Below are 14,251 nucleotides of genomic sequence, written 5' to 3' on the forward strand. Positions count from 1 at the left end.
CCTAACCTATGTTTGTCTGGAATATATATAGAATAAAGTCACATGCGATCTGGTCATGTACAGAAGCCGTCCCTGTCTGATCCGGCAATCACCGTACTGATCTTGTTATTCCAACAAGACAATTACATTTGACTTACTGTATGGTATTTTTGGTTGCTTTGAAAGGACTTTTTTTTTTAAATACTTTAGAGAAAAAAAAATAATTAAAAACACCATTGATGAATATCTAAAATATTTTATATATTTTTTTATTATTAGTTTTCCTAATAAAGATGTCTTTATAATTGACGTATCTAGTAATGAAATATACCTCTTCATATAGCAAATTCCAATAAAACGAAGATAATAATCTGTGTTTCCAGGCTATTTTCTTATTTGAGTTTACTTTAGAAATGTTATGCGTTTATTATAAGTTAAACATATAAATCTGCCACATACTGTATTATTCAGACTTCTATTTTACATTTCAGATGCCGCTGTCTTGGCTTACTAACACTTGCACAGCGAGCCTTTGATATGGGATATTTCGGGGCAACCTGGGTCCTGGCTTGGTGTGAAGGGGTTAACCAGGGTTGTCTTGCCTGGAGAATCTGGCTCCCAGTTGCAACCAGGGTTGAAAGCAGTACCAACCTGGGTAGTCTGTATTACCCAAGCGCGACCTGGGTTTTCCGGCACTAGTCATGCTAATATGAAAAGAGAGGCAGATCAGAAACAATAACCCAGGTCTGTTCTTGGTCTGAAAGTAGTATTACACCCCTTTTACACATACAGTACATGGAATTGAGAATTGCACAGCAAATCACAGTGATGATTACAGCAAGTATTTGTAAAGAAACTCCTTAGTAGCACCCCTGGCAGAATATGAAAAAACCGGGGTGATTAGGAGGTTAATGCAGGGCAGCAGGAGATTTATAACGGAAACACCGGCAACGGCTGCTCCGTCCTCGCTAGGGAAGCCAATCCTGGGGCATTTTTTTTAAAAAAATTCTCAATCCCGCGATTGGCTTCCCTAATTTGAAAAAAACGCCCCGCCCCGCATATTTACAGTACTTACATTTGCGGGTGCTGAACAGACGACCCGCGCATGTGCTATAAAGTACAGGAGCCAGAGACTGAGGCTACAGTGCCAGCGGCGGGTATGGCTGTGCACCTGCGGCCACAGGCCATGTGCACACACAGAGTAGATGGCTCTGAGCACTGAACGGCAGGGCGCACACACAGTAGACAGCAGTGGCACACAATGAGTCAGTCAGACTCACACAAACAGATGGTGCACAGTAGACCGCGATGGTCACTGACAGGCCAGCGGCCGTGATGGGGCATTGAAGCTCTGGGGCCCTTGTGATTGCTGGGGCCCGTCACAGTTGTCCCCCTTGACTCCCCCTGTCGCCTGCCCTGGCTGTGTGGCCTGCGCAGCATGACATCTGACCTCATCATGCTGCGCAGTTCTGCACTGCCAGGTATGGGAGAAGCCAGGCAGCGTCTGAGCGGGTGCTCAGACGCTGCCCGGCATTAGACTGCACATGTGCAGTCTAATCCCAAAATCCCGGGATTGGAATCTCCAATCCCGGGATTGAAGTCCCTGCGTTTTGGGGCCAAATCCCGGGATCCCGCCGATCCCGGTATTGGCCACCCTAGTCCTCACCTTCCAGGTCTTGGAGGCCACATGCAGATCAGTTTAGCTGCAGCACTCTCCCTAATCCCTACCCTAACTCTTCTCTTAGTAATTACCCCACACCCCCTGCATCTTAACTCTAATCCATCTGAAACCTAAACCTCCTGAGAGCAGAACTCTAAACCTAGAAATCTAGAGTTGACATTGTGGTCTTGAAATTATGAATGTCAACATAGGTAATGTCTATCATCTGACCAGATACCCTGTATATCCTATAAACAAAAAACTAAAAAAACAAAAAAAAAACCCAACTATTTATTCCCAGAATGCACCATTCAGCTGAGGCAGAATAAGCCCAAGGGAGTTCTGATGGGTTCACACTGAAGCGATGTGCACTATGGACCATGTCACAGCCTATTGCTTACATCTCTCAGTGTGTATGCCCAGAATGTGCGCTCCCGTGTCGCTACTGTCTTGTACTATGCTAATGAAAGGCGGAGCATGGTCATTCATTAACATCGCTATAATGTGGTCTGATGGGTGTTTTTGTACCAATGTTGGAATGACTGGCCACCGCTCTGCTATATAACCAGCTTTATTCTTACCCCTCAACCAATAATATATTATTAAGTCTCTCCCACATTGGTATTTTTATACACTGGATACTGTATTTATTACCGTATCAAAATGTAAAACTGTAGATGGTCTATGGCTGTATTTAATATACATCAATGGCCATGAATAGGTAAAACATACTATAATAAATACGGTACACAAACATAATAGAACAAGCACTGCACTAAGCAGGCATTCTCCCACCTCATGGTAAGGCTCCTGTCTCTTCTTCCTGGCAGCTACTCTCTAGTCCTGTGAACTGTTTGAGCACTCATATACACAGCAAACTGGATAGAAGAAGCTGCTCCCACTGGGCATGTGCCACAAGTCTGCCATTTTACTTAAAATGCATGATGTGGCGGCATCTCTAGTATTATATAGCACTGCTATTGTTGTCATCATTTGAGCCACTTGCTAAGAGAAGGGGGGTTTCCGGGCAACCGGAAACCCTCCTTGCGTTTGCCTATGAAGGGGCCCACAAATATCTAGTTACGCCCCTGGTAAATATGCCTGCGATGTGCGATTTGAATAAAGGGACCAGTGAGTATCTGTCAGGAGCAAGGAACTTTGACAGAGAATAATCTGACTCTTGCCTCCAGCATAGTACTCTTCATTCACTGCATACTGTATATCACATGTAGCCAATGTTATATATACATCCTGCTCTGGAATAAACCTACAAGTCACACTCACACACATTAGCAAAGCCAAGATCATTTTACTTCAAATCTTAATCAGTAACTTTAATGTCTATGGGGATTCTGGACACTGTTATGCCCCTTTCAGACCGCCCTAAAAAAACTGGTATTTTGATGATTTTTAACCGTTTTAAAACAGTAATATGTGCGGTCTGAAAGGAACGGTTTTTGGAAACGGTAAAAAAGCAGGGTCCTACCCGTTTCAAACCCATTTTTTTTTGTGTCTCAACAGGTCTGAAACGGTATTCCCCCCCCCCGCGCCTGGGCATCACAGGGAAGGGAATGATCGCTCTGGGGGCAGGGGGTCCCTGCAGTGTATGTTAGACCAATGGTGGGGTCCCTGCAGCGGATGGGAACTGCCCCCAGCGCGATTATTCCCTGCGCTGCCCAGGTATGATCAGGGCTGTGGGGTTGTGGGGCTGGCTGCTGCTCTTCCCCCTCCCCCTGTCCGCACCTCCAGCATCTGTATGGCCGGAGAGTGCTGCAGATAGCTGGCTCCTGCACCCAGTAGCAACGCGGTGAGTGCTTCAGGGGGGAGGGGGGGGGCTGCCCGGGGGTCCTCCCGGCAAACTGATTCATGGGGGGGTTGGGGCCACAGTGGATAAGCCCGGGGGCCCTCACTAATGTTAAGACGGCCCTGAGAGGGGGAGGGGAGAAGCTGCCCAGAACGTACCGCTTTCACTGTATTGCCTTTACACCGCAAACCTGCTTTAGACCAGGTATTTAGATGCGATGTGAAGGGGTTAAACTTGCTCTGACCCGTTTAAAAAAAAAAACGTTTTAAATACCTGGTCTAAGCAGGTTTTGCGGTGTTAAAAGAAGCATTACCCCCACCCCCCCATCTCCAGATCCTGGCTACTGTATGTTTGTCTGTTTAAAAAATAATTACAATGCAAAATTTAGATTGATGGTATTATTTTATTCGTCATTTATTCAGAATGTATTGATCAGCTGTGGATGCAGATTAAAAAATGTATTTTCCAATCTATCTCTAAATTAAAAGAAGAGAAAACATTTGGCCAGAAGATGGAAAACAATAATGAGCAATTAGTGCTTAGAGAATTACCAGCTGCAGACCATCGACTCTCTGGTCAGGCATTGCAGTAGAGGCTGTTTCCACCTGCCACTCTACTTTCTGCCACTAGAGGGAGTCAAGAGACAGAATGGAAATCTGGAGCTGGGGAACCAGATGTGCTGATAAAAGCATGCAGGTTCTTCTGGAGAAGCAGAGATTGCCTCTGCTCCTTGTCTCAGGATACAGGGAGCATCATTCCTATTTCTGCGGATGAAGCAGCCGGACAGCTGGGGGAAGCAGCAGTTACACTGAGGCATCTGTTACTGTGTGCCTGTGCAAGGGAGCAGAGTTTAAGGGAGAGAATTCCTGGATTTAACATGAGCCACTGTGAACCCTATGTGACAAGGAATAACAACTGTCCCATTACGGCGGCCAGGAATGAGAGTCAGGATTACCTGTTTATGGAGGCAGAGGATGGGGAAGAGAACTCTTTACACCCCTATGGATATTATCCTATGTAAGTGTATCCCTGCTATATATATTGTATATGCCTGAGATCAATATAGAGAACTACTAGTGGCTTGTCTAAATCCGCCTTAGGCACCTTGCGCTCTTCCGGCTGTTGTGGGACTACAAATCCAAGCATGCCCTACCGGACAACATCTGTTATATGCCAGGTTCCCTATGGCAGGTCTTACCACTGTCAGCATGTTAGTTAGAACAGTTGTAGATCATGGAAGATGAATGGATATATAGATTTGTATTGTTATTGTATAAGCTATCTATTGTATTCAATAGTAAATGAGATAATGCTGTATCTCTTTCCTTCACTGGTGTATAGTATGCTAACGGGTAGCCAGCTCACTGTATTGTAGCGTACGTGTATTGTATGCATGGGTGCTACACATAAATAATATCCACTGATGTCCTTCATATGAAATGTGTATTACAAGAACTGTTTGCCTGTATATGCAGCTCTGCATCCCAAAGCTATCGATGTATCGTACTACTACTGGGACTTGTTGCATCACTAATTGGTCCAATCTATCTATCTATCTATCTATCTATCTATCTATCTATCTATCTATCTATCTATCTTTTGTTTTGTTAAAAAGTACAGTTGATTGTGGAAAGAGCAGGGCTGGATAAAGTGTAGGGGCCCCAGGGCAACTAAACATGGGGACAAAGTAAACACCGGAACCGAACCATATGTTAGAGGGACCATGTAAAAACAGGACCCAGGTAAGAACCCTGGACAGCCGGACCGGACATCAAAATCTGAAATCCCGAGCTTGTAGTGTCCGGTCCGGGGGGTGTCCCATCCTGGGGGTGTCCTTTCCGGGGGTATGCCAGTGATAGCTTTCACCAGTGACATGGGGAAGGGGAGATTACAGCCTCCTCATTTGGTCCGGACCATTCCGGTTCTTGCTACATGCCCGGACCATACAGGGAGGCTTTATTTGCCCTCTCCTCCTCTCCCTGGTGACAGCTGTCACATGAAGCCCCCCGGACAGGACATCCCCTGGACTGGACATTATAGGCTCCGGACTGCAGATTTTGATGTCCGGTCCGGCGGTCTGGGGTCTTGTCTGGGTACGGTTTTTACCCATACCCTACGTTAGACCGGGCATGGGTGAAAACCGGACCAACACAAAACCTCCGGACCGCCGGACCGGACATCAAACTCTGCATTTTGTAGCCTCCGGTCCGGGGGATGTCCTGTCCGGGGGGTGTCCTGTCCGGGGGGGCTGCCTGTCACACCTGTCACCAGGTAGAGGAGGGGGGGTAGAATAAAGCCTCCCTGTATGGTCCGGGCATGTAGCAAAAACCGGACGGTCCGGACCACCCGGGTAGGCTGTAATCTCCACTCCCTCATGTCCCTGGTGATAGCTATCACAGGGACCCCCCCGGACAAGACACCCCTGGACAGGACACCCCCCGGACCGGACCCTACAAGCTCCGGACTGCAGATTTTGATGTCCGGTCCGGTGGTCTGGGGTCTTGTCTGGGTACGGTTTTTACCCATACCCTACGTTAGACCGGACATGCTCTATTCATCAAACTCTGCATTCTGGAGCTTGTAGTGTCTAGTCCGGGAGGTACTGTCACTGGGGTGGGGGGGGGGGGGGACTTGGGAGGTGCCTGTGATAGCTTTCCGGGGTTCAGTTCGGTTCCGGTGGTCACCCATACCACTAAACTTCAAGGTGACCTACCAATAAAATGATCAATATAATACGCTGATTATGTTATATAAAAATATTACACACAGTAGTGCCGCCAGTTCACATGCTACCCCGGTGTTTTTTAATCCACAGTGCCCCCCCCATGGTGGTGATGCAGCTATGTGTGGGGGGCACTCTGTATGTGGAGGTCCCTGGACGACCACCGCTGGTCTGTATGTGGTTCGGTGGAAGACAGACATCTTTTACCTAAAGACGATGGATTTCGTAATAGGTCTGTTTGTCTAATTATATTAGGCGATTATGCTAACAATAGTAATCACCACTTTATGGCAGTAAGTGGAGGAGAACATCAGCTGGCCAATGTATTAGGACCAGTCCTGCCTTCGTTAGATGGAGGGGAAATTAGGAAGAAAAGAACCACTTAACTGTAAATATATCTCCAGAATTGCATCTCGCTTAGTTGTGAATTACGTCTGTCCTGGAACATATAAATCATTGCCTCGGTCTGAGCCGGCAATTATCTAGTCAATGAATATATTGTGCGTGTATATACATTCAGAATCTGCAGCCGCTGGCTCACGTGGTAAGGAGTGGACTGTGTGTGTGGCTGGTACAACCTGCCTCCCTTCCTGGAAACAGCTGTTAGGTAAAGGCACATTCTGTGGAAATAGCTCTCTACTGTACATGGGGATGGATGGAGACAGGAGATGCAATGTGGGGGATGTGGTTTTTAATGTTGTGGTAATTTAAGTCACATTTGAGGTTTCTGGAAAGTCTTACCACTAGTAGCCTGTGAAATATTTACCTTGTGTCAATATCAGGGATGCACGATATAAAACAGGTCCGTGACGATGAAAAGAAAGTCATTTATTATACCGGGCTACATTACATAGTAATGTGCTGATCAGTGTTATGGGCATTATTACCCAATTTTTCATCTATGATGACCCCCTCCTTCTCTACAGCAGAGTTCCCTATACTACCTCAATTTAGCCTATAAGTAGCTTCTTAATTTTTGTTCCGGTACTTGTTTCCTATCTGGGCGCCCGCTAAGTTAATTGCGCACCATGCAATTCTCCGTATAGAAATCTGATCGCATCGCATCGTACACATACACGATATTGAACGATGCGATGCGATCCGATTCGATTTCCCATAGGAAACAATGTTAAATGGATCAATTTACCCAAATCAGCATAGGGAAGAATGGTAAATGGGCCAGAAACCCCAAAAAAACCCACAGAGCAGTGGAATGTCCCCCCAAAAGTAGTTGACGCCACCCCGCCATCAACGTGAACCCGAAGCGTGGCGAGCGCAGCGAGCCCGCGAGGGGCGGCGGTACGCGTCCTCCGACCTTTTCATGCCCTACTATCCACGTCGGCGTGGAGTGAGAATAGAATAGTGAGGTGAGCGCAGCGAGCCCCGCGAGGGGACGCGGATACCTTCACAGGTAAACGCGTCCCTTCGCGGGCTTCCCAGGTGTCCGCGTCGCCATGGACACCTGGGAAGCCCGCGAGGGGACGCGTATAACTGTGAAGGTATCCGCGTCCCCTCGCGGGGCTCGCTGCGCTCGCCACGCTTCGGGCTCGGTGGCTCGCTGCGCTCGCCACACTATTCTATTCTCACTCCACGCCCTAGTGGATAGTAGGGCATGAAAAGGTCGGAGGACGCGTACCGCCGCCCCTCGCGGGCTCGCTGCGCTCGCCACACTTCGGGTTCACGTTGATGGCGGGGTGGCGTCAACTACTTTTGGGGGGACATTTCAATGTTCAGGGGTGTTTTTGGCCCATTTACTATTGTTCCTATGATAATTTGGCTAAATTGAGCCATTTCACATTGTTTCCTATGGGAAATCGAATCGGATCGCATCGCATCGTTCAATATCGTGTATGTGTACGATGCGATGCGATCCGATTTCATTACGGTGCCGTACGTAGAAAACCTGGGCGCCCAGATAGGAAACAAGTACCTTTGTTCCCATAATGAATTACTTTACATTTATCATAGTTAAACTGCATTTTCCACCTTTCCACCCACCTTTCCAGTTTATTTAAGTCATTTTGTAGGGCTTCCACATCCTCTCCTGAGATATTTTCCTTACTCAATTTTGTGTCGTCCGCAAATATTGCAATTTTACTCACTATGTCACTTCCAATATCATTAATGAATATATTAAACAAGGTTGGTCCCAATATTGAACCAATGGTCAGTATACCGATGTCGGAATCCCGACTGCCGGTGCTCCGACAGGGGGGATCCCCACTGTCAGGGGCTATTCTCCCTTTTGGGGATCCACGACCCCCATAGAGGGAGAATAGAACCAAGGGGCTTCTTTGCACTCACCTCCCTGTCGGAGCACCGGGATACTGACCGGGATACCGGGCTCCAGTGGGGCCGCAGCCTGGGACTGTACTAGTAGTACCGGTAGCTGAGGCTGGGTGCTGCGCCGCCCAGGCAGGTGAGAGTGGAAGGCACACAGGTGCAGTCAGGAGTGTGGGTGCGGGTTTGGGTTGGGAACAGGGCAGCCGGCTGGGCTGCGCAGCCTATTGTACTACCCAGCGGTAAAACTGCGCTGCACCACAAGTTTGTCCGTCTGACAGTCAGGCTCACACCCCGCGGAGCAACCATCGTTACGCAGTGAGCGCCACAGGAGGAGGGGGGAGGGCACATGACACACTGTCCCTCCTCCTCCCAGCATGCACCGCAGCGGAGTGTGTCAGACTGTAACTCACAGTATGTAACTGTGAGTGTAATTGAAATAGGTGGCTCCGGGGGCATTGTATAGTCCGGAGCAGCCACCAGTCAGGCCTCCGGACACCGGTCTCGATTACCTGACTGTCCAGAGTAATCCCAGATTGGTGGTTACCCTACCTTTGACCCGGTCGTCCTTTTGCATGATGACTACATCGGGTCGACCTTTTCACTGTCTACTTTAAAAAAAAATCTGGTTGGTAGAGCTACACTAAAAAAGTTTTTTAGTGTAGCTCTACCAACCGGATTCCAAACTTTTATACCCCACATTAGAAACTGTTTACCGAACATAATTTATAATAGAACAAATAGTATTTTTCATACTCTCATTTTAATGTTCCAGAACCCAGCCTATAATAATACATCTAACATTCAGAAGAGATTGAGATATTTTCCCACTTGGTCAGTGTTGGGAAATGAGGGCAGATCTAGGGGCCAACATAGATACAGAGTGAGTATTTGAAAGAAGATAGATAGTGCCAGATTAAAGGGGAGGCACAGGGGGTCAGTATCCCTGGGCTCCCCTCTATCTAGGGCCCCCCTGTGGTTTGCATGTAATTTAAAAAAAATATATATTTTATTTTTAGCTAAAGGTTTTGTACATGGGAGTGGGGTAGTGCTGCAGCTGCACCTATCTACCAATGTGACAATGATTAACGGTGCTGAGCATCGGGAGCCAAGGCACACTGACTGCAGTGCATTACTAAGTCCCATGAGACTTTGCACAAGAGGTCAGATGCTGAGAGGCTTGTGCTGAGCTCTGCTTGGTGGAGCTCATCACATGCTTCTCAGGCCCATGGAGGGTAGCAGCAGCAGCGGCCTCGTCATGGGAAGGTTTTTAATTAGAGACAAGGCTGAGCCTGTCAGGGCTCCTACAGAGTAAGGTGTAAGGTACAGAGGGACAAACACAGGCTTTTCATGTGGTATCTCATATATTTGGCTACATGTGTCAATCATTCTGGGAGTGTGTGTGTGTATAATGCTGGGCGGGGGTCACACATGAAACTCCACCCCCCACCCAGCTATATGCACACACTCCCAGAATACTCACATATATTCCCCCACCCCCCTGCCCAGCTGCACTAGACCCCTCCTTTGTGCTCAGGTGCTTGCAACTCCTGGCATGGTGACATTTCCTCCCCTCCTCCCCCGTCCCTGCACGGCAGCGTTGGTTTAGAGCTGGAGGAGCTACTTAGATGAAACTGAAACTAAACTACAGCTCCCAGCAGCCCTTTCTGCCCAAAGCAGTAGCTTACTTTCAGTTTCATCCAGCGTGTTTTGCAGTAAGATGGAGGCACAGGGGACAAGTTACCCCAGCCTCCCCCACTACCTATAATAAATAAATCATGGCAGCTGAACTGCACAAGAGGCATCCGGAGGTCTGAAAAGGGGGCGGGGCTAAACGGCACTGTGCTACAAACAGTGCCATGCCAGCCAGGAGCTTCAGAGACAGCAGCACAGCCTAAAAGTGAGTGTGACACAGGGAAGGGGCTGTGTGTGTGTGTGTCTCACTGCTATATATGTGTGTATGAATCTGGGGGGCAGGATGGAGCTCTGCTGCAGGCACACCTGTGTATGAGGCGTTGAGGTGTCACCATTTCTGCAGATGGTCAAATCCACTATGTTTCCACCCCCTCCACTGCTTTCAGAAAAATGTTGCAAGCACAGCTCTGTAAGATGTACAAGGATCTCACTCCCTGTGTCTGTGCTTCCCTGTCCCCTCACTACCATCCTGCCTCACTGTCCCCTCCGAACTGCCCTGTGCCTCCCTCTCCCCTCTGAACCTCCCTGTGCCTCCCTGTCCCCTCTCACCCTGTGCCTCCCTGTCTCCTCCCTACCGTCCTGCCTCACTGTCCCCTCCGAACTGCCCTGTGCCTCCCTGTCCCCTCCCTAGCGTCCTGCCTCCCTGTCCCCTCCGAACCGCCCTGTGCCTCCCTGTCCCCTCCGAACCGCCCTGTGCCTCCCTGTCCCCTCTCACCCTGTGCCTCCCTGTCCCCTCCCTACCATCCTTCCTCACTGTTCCCTCCCAACCACCCTGTGCCTCCCTGTCCCCTCCCTACATCCTGCCTCACTGTCTCCTCTGAACCGCCCTGTGCTTCCCTGTCCCCTCCCTACCGTCCTGCCTCACTGTCCCCTCTGAACCGCCCTGTGCCTCCCTGTCCCCTCTCAACTGCCCTGTGCCTCCCTGTCCCCTCCCTACCATCCTGCCTCACTGTTCCCTCCGAACCACCCTGTGCCTCCCTGTCCCCTCTCACCCTGTGCCTCCCTGTCACCTCCCTACCATCCTGCCTCACTGTCCCCTCCCTACCGTCCTGCCTCACTCTCCCCTCTGAACCGCCCTGTGCCTCCCTGTCCCCTCCCTACCGTCCTGCTTCACTGTCCCCTCCAAACCGCCCTGTGCCTCCCTGTCCCCTCCCAACCACCCTGTGCCTCCCTGTCCCCTCCCTACCGTCCTGCCTCACTGTCTGCTCCCAACCTCCCTGTCCGCTATACCACACACCTACAATCACACCACCAACATATGCCACATGTAGACAACTATATACGAGAACACCCTGCCAGGCACCTGCGCTCCCGGAATTATCGCGGAAACACGCGCAGGCCAGACAGGTTCAAGGCAGCAGACTCCCACTCTCGCGGGACCTGCCGCCCCAGCACGCTACGCACAGTGCTGACAAGTGTGGCGGCTGCCTGCTAGCTCCTCCTGCCACCACCGCAACCCGCTCGCACAGGTGCCTAATAATTGCAACTGTGCCCGATGCCTCCCACCCCCTCCTGCCGTGCCAGCAAACCTCCCACTACCCTCACACCTGCCTCTCTGCTGACGCCATCCCCGGACCTACGAGGAGAAAAGACTTTTCACTATACCACCAACGGATCACAGGTAACCTTGGTTTCCTATTCAACCAACGCCTACAATGTGTTTATATGCTACCTAGCCTGCACCACACCAAATAAATATCTAATACCACAATCCACCCCCCACCCCAAACTAATAACACACACACTCTCTTTCCACCATTATACCACCAACACATGCACTTTACACCTACCTAAACTTTCCGACACCACTCCAACAAAATCCCTAACCCAACATACCCCTACCCCACAACACCACACCCCCTATCCACCCCCACACACAAGTACACCACACACACTATCTTTGCACCACTTTAGCAACAACCCCTGCACTCTACACCTAGCCAAACTAGCCTACACCACCCCACCCCGAACCCACCACTCACACACCCACACCACCCCCAAGCACCTCCCACCCACCCATATCACCCAACTCTCACTCACGCAATAACTGCGTTCACAGGTTACAGGGGGCGCAGCCCCTTACGACGGTGTGAAGAGCGCCCGTAGGGCGCGATGAATCACCTAGTTTTATATGTATATTTATATTAGTCCCCCCCAACCCCTGCAGTTACCCATTGACCAAGTTTATACTGCCTTTACTCTGTGTTTTGACAGTGTAATATTCTCCCGTGCAGTTTGTGGGCAGTAATGACAAGTGTAAGGGGCCCCCCTGTCTAGTGACCCCGGGCCCCTCGAAGGCTTATTCCAGCCGTGCACACAAATCAGTAGCATAGGAAACTTTAATGTAATAAGATGCTCAGACCATAGCCAAAAACACATAATAAAACAGATCAGAAAGATTGGATTGAGCTGGTGATTCAGGTTGGTTTGTAAAAGCAAATACCTTCTTTAATGGACAAAACCATGTGCGCTGCAGGTGGGGCTGATGTGCAGAGAGAGAAAGATTTGAGTGGGGTGTGTACAAACTGAAATCTAAATTGCAGTGTAAAAATAAAGCAGTCAGTATTTACCCTGCACATAAACAAAATAACTCACCCAAATCTCTCTGCACATGATTCAGCCTCCCTGCAGTGCATATGGTTTTGTCCGTTAAAGGAGGTTGCTTTTGCAAACCAACCTGAATCACTCACTGAATGATCTCAGTGCAATGTGTGTGGCCGAGTAGATATATGCCCCATTTTCCATCACAAAAGCAGCCCCATAACTTTGTATGGGGACTGCCTAATTGACAAATTTACCGTACCCAGAAAGCAAAACGTGGCAGATATTGGCCACGGGACACTAATTCCATTTACTAATGGCATTAGCCATTGTTCCATACATACATATATATATATATATATATATATATATATATATATATATATATATATATATATATATATATAACCGGCAGAGAGATACAGGATACAGTATGTTAAAGAAGGATGGCACTCAGAGAACTCATCAAACGTGCTGTATTGTAAAAACAGAAACCAACGTTGGTTTCCGTTTTTACAATATAGCACGTTTATATATACAGTGGTGTAGTTACGTGCCACGGTGCCTGGAGCAAGGGCATGTTTTGCACCCCTCTCCCCCGATTTGTAGTAGGTGGACTATTGCGCAGTGAAAAGGGGGCGCAGCCTAACATTATACCACACAAAACCCCCTCCCAGTGCATAACAGCCCCAAAATTGAAAACTCTCCTCTGGGCAAACAACTACCCACCCCGCCCCTCTCTGCATAAAAAAACCCTCACCTGTCCCAGTGCATAACAGTAACATTCAGATTTACATACTCACATGGACATATTATCAACGCTGTGTGTGTGAGGGTTTCCAATGCTGGCCGCTGGCTGCTTTCTGCTGGTGCAGAGAGATCCCACTGCTGACAGTTCCAAGTGCCACTGTCAGTTTCTGCCAGTGAGACCTGTTCCTGCTCCCGCGCCGACGTCATCAAGCTGGATCTGCTGCTCCCCGCTGTGCGCGGCTGAACCGCCCAGCCCCAGAGGTGTGGTTGCAGCATTTGCAATGGAAAGAGGAGAGGGGAGGGCAGGGCTTGCAGCTGGCTGTCGGCTCTGGGCCGGGGCTCTGTGGTTTGGTCTAATGCTGACTATGACTACAGCCCAGCGCTAGTCTCCGCCCACCCGGAGTTCCCTCCCCTCCTCATCCTCCAGCAGCAACAGCCGCCCTGCCTGCTACCTGTGTCTGCTGCGTGTGTCACACTGTCACACACACGGCTCCATCTTGCCTACGGCGCTGAAAGATGGCTTCAAGAAGTTCCTGCAACAGAAGAACATGGTCACCGATCTGCTGGAGAAGGAAAAACAAAGCCGCCCAACCCCAGAGCTCAAGTATCCCCCTGCCTGGACCGCTAGCCAATAGGCGCTCGCAGTCCAGCAGCCAATGCTGCTTCTGTTTGGTTATTGGATCACAAGCGCCTATTAGCTAGTGGTCCGGTGTGTGAACTTTAATTGAAAATAGAGGCGGGCACAGCGGGGAGTGTCTGGGCGGGGGAGCCGGCGAGGGCGGGGGGAGCCGGCGGCAGAGTGCACAGCTCTGGCGCCCAT

General features: G+C 49.5%; 1 protein-coding gene across 1 annotated transcript in view; it reads left to right on the forward strand.

Annotated features, from left to right (window-relative positions):
* The first annotated feature begins 4,100 nt into the window (after positions 1 to 4,100).
* Positions 4,101 to 14,251, forward strand: part of TRPC6 (transient receptor potential cation channel subfamily C member 6) — a 191,652-nt gene continuing 181,501 nt past the window's right edge. The window contains exon 1 of the mRNA XM_083170079.1: positions 4,101 to 4,460. Within this exon, the coding sequence (XP_083026205.1) occupies positions 4,321 to 4,460 (140 nt within the window). The 5' untranslated portion in view covers positions 4,101 to 4,320. The remainder of the gene's footprint in view (positions 4,461 to 14,251) is intronic.

The sequence above is a fragment of the Crinia signifera genome, chromosome 2 (genome assembly GCF_055691185.1).
Source record: "Crinia signifera chromosome 2, ASM5569118v1, whole genome shotgun sequence".
Taxonomy (NCBI): domain Eukaryota; kingdom Metazoa; phylum Chordata; class Amphibia; order Anura; family Myobatrachidae; genus Crinia; species Crinia signifera.